Raw genomic sequence first — 7,315 nt, 5'->3', positions numbered from 1 at the left:
TGGCAGACCTCCCTAATGACTAATCCGCCCCGTCCTAGGAAGTTCCTGCATAATGTCAAGAACTAATCCGTACTGCCATAGACGATATTTCTCCTGCCGAATTTACTTTGCCGCAAGTCGCCTTAAATAACGCTGAGTTCAGGCATGACTCCATTCTGTCCACAAAGAGGAAGTTGATAATTATTTTTGACGCGAGCAAGCTGTCGCTCTAGTTGAAACTAGCTACAGTCGTGAGAGGTTTCATGTATAACATGTGGAACCGGCCGATGCCGCGAGGCGAGGCGCGCATCACGGGAAGCTCATTCCGTCCCATTTTCTTCCCCGCACTTTAATCTAAGTATACGAAGGGGTGTTCGTTTTCCGTGCACATAATAGTCAACTCTATTTTTCAGCCGCCAACTGAAAAAAAAAAACCAGCGACGGATACCTTGTTCTCTGAAGCTACCAGTCGTGCCGTCGTGCCGTTGTTTCTAGTCCACCACGGAAAAAAAACTCAAACACGCGCCATTTAAACCGTCTTCATCCATCCAACTAGCCCGGTTCGTCGTTTGTCCATCATGGCGGTGCCCGCTTTTCTCACCCTGAATCGCCGCGAGACTCTCGAGGGCAAGCAGACTGCTGCGCGCGAGATTCTCGCCGAGGGCGTCAGAACGGGCCCGTCGCAGCAGGCCAACGGTGTCTTTTCCTACGGCCTGTCGCCCGCTTGCGCCCACTATCTCGATATTGCGCTCTCTGAAAAGGTGAGTTTGTAAAAATATTTCAACTTTCCATGTGGTCTAGTCCGCTGTCAAATCATCATTTTTTCTTTTTTTTACTGATATTATTCACTGGGAACTTAGGCAGAGGAGCTGAATGTCTGGGCCGGCAGACGCGGCAAGCGCATCACCAGCACCACCATTCTCGACAAGCATCCAGACACGTTTCGCCTGGAGCAGGGCCACCCCATGCCCACGCCAGACGACTGCGTGGCAGTGGTGCTGCCGCTGTCGAGTGCCGCCGTCGAGGTGGAGAGCAAGGGCGATGGCGCCGAGGCTGCGGCTGCGGCTCGCGCCGTGTGGGAGCCCGAGACAGCCATGCTCGTGGCGGCGGGAGAGGCCTTTTCCGTCGTCGAGGGCAGCACGCACTTTGTCTACGTTTTGGTCCGGATGGAAGCTGCAGAGTAAAGAGAGAGGGCAAAAAGAAAAGTAAGCAAGGAGAGAAGGATAGAAAGAGGGAGGTACAAAAAAGAAACATGGCATCTAATCCCTTTGCTGCATGCATTTAGTCTGCATCAGCGCGACTGCTCTAATTAGCAAGCACATTTCATTGATTCATACATTCCTCCTACGGCACATATTCAAGTCTCCTCGCGTACATTCAAAATTTGAAATGGAATTTAGCCTCGAAGACTTTTTTTCGAGTGAACAGCTTGCCACCAGCTCTGCAGGTCGAGTCACAAAACGTGGCCAATTGCAACAACACTAGCAGCGCTCAGAACCCAAAGAGACTGTACCAAACTCCATCACAGCCATTGTTATCATGGCTGGCACACCAGTCATTTCTCACTCTCGATGCTCCCAACAGTAAGCGACTGCTTTTATCGAGGCTATGCATGATGGCGTCATACTCTCTGTGCTGCGGCGTGGGGTCTCGAAAACGCTGCTTTGAAATGAGCAAGCTGATCTTCTGAGACAGGCAACGCTTGGATGCAGACGCTGCATCTCGCGCTAAACCTGAGTTGGCTCCGGATCGAAAAGGCGCATTAAATATGGATGCGTGTTGTTTTGTATGAGGGTGACGCACATGGCACATGTCTTGACGGCGGTGGTACGGATGACGGCGCTGCATCAACGTTGGCTTGAGCAGGACGAGGTAGAAGAAACGGCACAGCGATGGAAGCGATGCAATCTGCATACAATAAAGACATGACTCGAGTAAAAGACTTTGTTGATGCGGAGAGATGAGCCCTACCCATATCTGGGTAAGTTGATTGAATAGCTTCTTACGTCTTCAGCTCGCGTTTCTAAACCGAGACAGACACTTGAGCGCTGATGCCATATCTGGAACTGATCCAGTGAATGTATTCATATTAAAAGTATAACTAGAGAAAAAAAAAGGAAAAATGCAGAAAAAAAAAAAAAAAAACTCCAGTCTCAACAAAGTCCCTTGAACAGCGTCCCCGTCGACGGCACCACCAACGGCCTCCACCTCCTCCTCCCCCCGGCCCTCGTCCCGCTGAAGCAGCACCCGCCGCTCACCGCAAAGCAGCACCCGCCGTCCTCGGAGCAGCAGCACGCATCGCGGTCCGAGAAGCAGCATCCGTCACGATCTGAAAAGCAGCAGGCCTCGCGGTCCGAGAAGCAGCAGCCGCCGCGGTCGGAAAAGACGCAGCCGCCGCGACGCGAGCAGCACGCGCCCGTCTCGTGCTCGTGCCTGGCCCAGTACCCGCTGGCTTCCTTTTCGTCCCACGTCATTGTCATTTTTGCCGCGCGCTGGTAGCCGTCCCGGTCAATGTCGTTGCTGTCGCCGCCGCCGCGGCTGCTGCTGCTGCTGCTGCTGCTGTTGCTGTTGCTGCTGTGTGGGCGGCGGATCATGCGCGCCGACGACTCGTCTTGCGGGCTGGTTCTGCTGCCGGCGTTGGACGAGAAAGGGTCATGGTTGTTGTGAATGGAGGAGGTGGCTTCGTCATAAGGAGGAGGGAGTTCGTGCATCTTGTGAGAGGTGTCTTGTTCTTCTTCTTCAGCCTCGGAGGGCACGGTCTGACGATAATCAGAACGGCTTGATGCGACGTTTTGCTGCGCCTTCTTGTCAGGCTGTTGTTCTCCTTTGAAATCAGTGACTACCATTGCGACGGGTAATGCAATCTTTTTTTTAATGGATGTAATCTACGAAAATCTTGGATTGACGCATCGTCTCGGATATCTTTCTGCGTATCTACCTGTCCCACTGTCTAACAAGGCTGCGGGAGGAGATGCGGGCAGTGCAGGAGCTGAACCCTGATTGCGTAAGGCTTGTCGTAAGCCGGGCACAACCGACCGAATGGCCGGGAAAGACGGTCCAAGCAACTAGAGTAAGAAACGTGGCTAGTAATACAAAGTAGGCGCTCTTCCTATATTGGGTGTGGTGTGTATGTATTGTATGCCAGCACAATATAACCCGTGACTGATGGAATACATCTTGGTCCTGTAGGTAAGTCGCCCCCCCCCCCCCCCCTTGTCGGTACCAGCGTGGCATACAAGACTTAGCCATCGTGCCATCAGAACTCAGTATACTGTAAATGCCGGTCTCTAGGGCGCGGCACGTGGGCTTCCTTTCTGGTCCCCGCATGATTGTCTCGGCATGGATCAGCTGCACCACGATCAGTTGACACCTAATAAAATTGCCTCGAATGACCATGACTAATTTGTGTTGCTGCCCAACAACTTTCGAGGCTGAGACTGCGACGGTGATGACTCCCCCCCGGGTGAGCGGGGGAAAAGACCCTTGGCCTCATAAAAGCCCAACAACCCCTTCCCTGTTACCGATCGTGGGGGGGGGGGGGGGATCTGCTCCTCATCGAGTTAAATATTTGCTTCCGTCTGGCCCGCTCTTGCGATGAAGCTACACTTTTGCGCCGCTCTGGGCCTGGCCGCTGCCGCTGCCGACGAGTTTGACTGGAACACCATCACGCCCAGCCACGACCTCGAGTACCACGACTGCTACGACAATTTTCACTGCGCGCGCCTGCTTCTGCCGCTCGACTGGCTCGACGAATCCTCAAACAAGACGGTCGCTCTTGCTCTGCTCAAGTCCGACGCCGTCGTTAGCATCGACGATGCCACCTACGCCGGGCCGGTCCTGTCCAACCCGGGCGGCCCGGGCGGGTCCGGCGTGGATCACCTGCGGGGCGCCGTGGCCAAGATGCGCGACATGGTGGACACGCCGGGCAAAAAACACTTTGAGTTTGTGTCGTTTGACCCCCGCGGCGTCGGCCGCACCACGCCCCAGGTCAACTGCTACCCGGAAGGCCGGCTGCCGCGTTCAGCGGCCATTTGGAAGGCGCGCGGCAGCGGCGGCGTGAGTGGTGGCCCGGCGGCGCTGCCGTACATGCTGGGGCTGGAGACGATTCAGGGCAACCGCTGCGGGGAGTGTAATGGGGATCTGCTCCGGTACGTGGGTACGACGAGCGTGGCGAGGGATATGCTGGCTGTGGTGGAAAAGATTGACGAGTACAACGCGAAGCATTCGAAAGGGGGCGGGAAAGCCACCAAAAGGAGGCACCAAATGCAGCTGCGCGGCGGCGGCTCTTCTGGTACGGAAGAGGCACAGACGAATCTTCCACGCCTGCAGTATCTCGGCTTTTCTTATGGCACGGTTCTTGGAAACTACTTTGCTTCCATGTTTCCCGAACGCATTGGTCGGGTGCTGCTAGACGGCGTCGCTGATATTGACGACTATGTAAACGGCGATGCAAGTCCCTCCTCAACTTCTAAAGAGCCCCATTTCTTTCTTTCTTTTTTTTCTTCTTTTTCATTCTTTTACAAACACGATGACTAACTCGAAAACTAGGGCTGGCTCACCAACACTGTAGACACTGACGAGATCGCGGACCTCTTCTTCCAGGGCTGCTTCGACGCTGGCCACGACGTTTGCCCTCTCCATCGCAGCGGCGACCGCTCCGGCGCCGACATTGGCCGGCGCTTCTGGGACTGGGTCGACGGCCTCGACCAAGCCCCTTTTCTTGTGACCAAAAAGGGCCGGGCTGCTGTTGTGCTGCAGTCGCGCGACCTGCGCACGCTCCTGCTCGGCGCCATGTACGAGCCGCTGACTCTCTTCAAAGAGCTGGCTTCGCTGGTCGACGCGACCATGCGCGGCAACACCACGGCGCTGTACGATCTCGTGGCCCCCATGTCTGGCGGTTCGTTCGAGGAGGCCTGTCCCGTCGTCGGCGGCAGCGGCAGCGGCGACAGCGGCGACGGCGGTGACAGCGGCGGCGGCGGCGGCGGCGGCAACTGGAGCGCCTCGGCCGACGACTTCCCTGACGCGCAAAGCGCCGTCCTGTGCGGCGACGGCGAGGACATTACCGGCCGCGACACGGCCTTTTGGCGCGCCTACGTCGCCAAGCAGCTCGCCCAGTCGTCCGTCGCCGGCGCCTATTGGAGCGACATCCGCCTCGCGTGCTCCAGCTGGCGCGCGCGGGCCAAGTGGCAGTTTCGCGGTCCCTTTACCACGCCCGCGCCGTCCGACAACGCCGCCTCCCCCTCCGCCCCCGAGGAGGAGGAGCAGGAGCCCGAGTCCGAGCCCCAGCCCCAGCCCGGCCGTCCCGCCGCCCCCGTGCTCTTCCTCTCGACCCGCCTCGATCCTGTCACGCCGCTGCGCGCCGCGCGCAAGGCCGCGCAAATGTACCCGGGCGCCGGCTTGCTCGTCCAGGACGCCATGGGCCACTGCGTGTTTAGCGCGCACCCGCCGACGGACTGCACGAGGGCCGTTGTGCGTCGCTACTTTGACGAGGGCGTGGTGCCGTCCGGGGAGACGACGTGCGAGGCGGTCTGCACGCCTTGGAGCAACTGCGAGTCGGCGAAACGTAGCGTCGGCATTTTGGGCAGCGAGGGTAGCCGCCGTCGCGATTGGCGCTTTCCGCTACATATTTAGATTCTATAACTCTCTGAAGAATGCATTTATTCGAGCTGTTTTGTCTTGATCCCCACTACAGCTATAAACGAGCTACAGATTAAAAGAGTAACCCAAATCTTTAATATTATGTTATTCGACGGAAAAACTGGAATTAAACTAGATGGGGGAATCTGAAGAGCTCGTGTTATTTATATATCCATATTCTTCGATGATTGAACGTTTCGTTGCATTGAAAACTGGGCGGCCATGTATCCTTTGAAGCCTTGCCAAATCCCAACCTAGATAGCCCATCAGCTTCGGGCGGTCTAAGCTTAGAAAGCTGACTAGTTTTGAGAAGGTAGCTGATAATTTCAACATTTTTTTCTTGAATGGCCAACGCGATGGCTGTACCTGCGTCTCCGTGCTTAGATTTCACGGTCACTCGAGCAATGTCCACAAGTACCTGAAGAAGTTCCAGATGTCCTGCTTCGATGGCATATAGAAATGCGGGCATGCCCAGAGGAGATGTATCACGCAAATTCACGTCCGCTCTGCCACGATCAACAGAAATCTTGACGACGTCTGGGTGACCTTTTGAAGTGGCCAGCAATAGTGCAGCCTTGAATCGCAAGCTTCTGGAGCTGACATCCACTTTGCTGGTATCAAAAAGAGCCTCCATAACTCTCAAATGTCCGTTGTTGGCGGCCAGCATGATTGCAGAATCCCCATCACAATCTTTCACGTCCAATCCATCACAAGAGAGAAGAACCTTGACAACCTCGATATGGCCACCCTCAGAGGCCAGCAGTAGTGCAGATTCGCGTGCAATGTTTTTGGAGTTGACGTCCACTTTGCCGGTGTCAAGAAGAGCCTCCACAACTCTCGGATGTCCGTTTTCAGCGGCCAGCATGATTGCAGAATCTCCATGATAATTCTTCGCATTCACGTCCACTCCACCACGAGCGAGAAGAGTCTGAACAACCTCTATACAGCCACGTCGAGAGGCCGGTAACAGTGCAGACTCGTGTTTATCGTTTTGAGAGTTGACGTCCACTTTGCCGGTATTAAGAAGATCCTCCACAACTCTCAGATGTCCGTTTTTAACGGCCAGCAGGGTTGCAGAATTCCCCTGAAAATCCTTCGCATTCACATCCACTCTATCACGAGAGAGAACAGTCTGAACAACTTCTATATAGCCATTTCGAGAGGCCAGTAACAGTGCAGACTCGTGTGCATTGTTTTTGGAGTTGACGTCCACTTTGCCCTTACAAAGAAGATCCTTCACAACCCTCAGATGTCCGTTTTTAGCGGCTAATAACAATGCCGAATTCCCGTTGCAATCTCGAGAATCTAAATCAACTTTTCTTGCCGTATCGGAAGCGTTTCCGACAACCGAATGGTACAACTGTGCGGCAGCCGGAAAGATTGTTGACTTCCCCTCAAAGATACTTGGAGTCTCGCCAACCCGGAGAAGAGTTTGAACAATGCCTACATGTCCTCTTTCTGCAGCCATCAACAATGCCGACGCCTGTCTGTGGTCTCTAGCGTTGACATCCACTTTGCCAGTGTCAAGGAGCATGCGCCCAGCTGCATGATGGCCATTCCGGGTGGCAAGTTAGAACGGCGTTTGACCTTGTGAGTTGCCTGTATTGATTTGTGATTGCCCGTCGCCCGTGTCACGGCAGAAGTGTTGCAATCACAAGAGGAAGGCGGTGTACAAACGGGTGATTAATGCACCTAGCCG

The 7,315-nt window shown here is 55.0% G+C and overlaps 4 protein-coding genes across 4 annotated transcripts; 2 read left to right on the top strand and 2 right to left on the bottom strand.

Annotated features, from left to right (window-relative positions):
- Nucleotides 1–557: 557 nt before the first annotated feature.
- BBA_07676 (uncharacterized protein) lies at nucleotides 558–1,163 on the top strand (the record flags this gene model as incomplete). The annotated part of the gene is made up of 2 exons (XM_008602773.1): nucleotides 558–740; nucleotides 840–1,163. 2 exons carry the CDS (start codon nucleotides 558–560, stop codon nucleotides 1,161–1,163), a joined length of 507 nt encoding a protein of 168 aa, XP_008600995.1.
- Nucleotides 1,164–2,132: 969 nt separating this feature from the next.
- Nucleotides 2,133–2,825, bottom strand: BBA_07675 (uncharacterized protein; the record flags this gene model as incomplete). Its single annotated transcript, XM_008602772.1, has 1 exon — nucleotides 2,133–2,825. The coding sequence occupies one exon, from the start codon at nucleotides 2,823–2,825 to the stop codon at nucleotides 2,133–2,135; it is 693 nt and encodes a 230-aa protein (XP_008600994.1).
- Nucleotides 2,826–3,573: 748 nt separating this feature from the next.
- Nucleotides 3,574–5,610, top strand: BBA_07674 (Peptidase S33, tripeptidyl-peptidase; the record flags this gene model as incomplete). The annotated part of the gene is made up of 2 exons (XM_008602771.1): nucleotides 3,574–4,416; nucleotides 4,528–5,610. The coding sequence occupies 2 exons, from the start codon at nucleotides 3,574–3,576 to the stop codon at nucleotides 5,608–5,610; spliced, it is 1,926 nt and encodes a 641-aa protein (XP_008600993.1).
- A 166-nt stretch (nucleotides 5,611–5,776) lies between these two features.
- On the bottom strand, nucleotides 5,777–6,481 carry BBA_07673 (ankyrin repeat protein; the record flags this gene model as incomplete). The annotated part of the gene is made up of 1 exon (XM_008602770.1): nucleotides 5,777–6,481. One exon carries the CDS (start codon nucleotides 6,479–6,481, stop codon nucleotides 5,777–5,779), a length of 705 nt encoding a protein of 234 aa, XP_008600992.1.
- Between the last annotated feature and the right edge of the window lie 834 nt (nucleotides 6,482–7,315).

This window comes from Beauveria bassiana (genome assembly GCF_000280675.1).
Source record: "Beauveria bassiana ARSEF 2860 unplaced genomic scaffold BBA_S00027, whole genome shotgun sequence".
Taxonomy (NCBI): domain Eukaryota; kingdom Fungi; phylum Ascomycota; class Sordariomycetes; order Hypocreales; family Cordycipitaceae; genus Beauveria; species Beauveria bassiana.
Note: the sequence above shows the minus strand (reverse complement) of the source record. Positions and strands in the feature narration are given on the sequence as shown.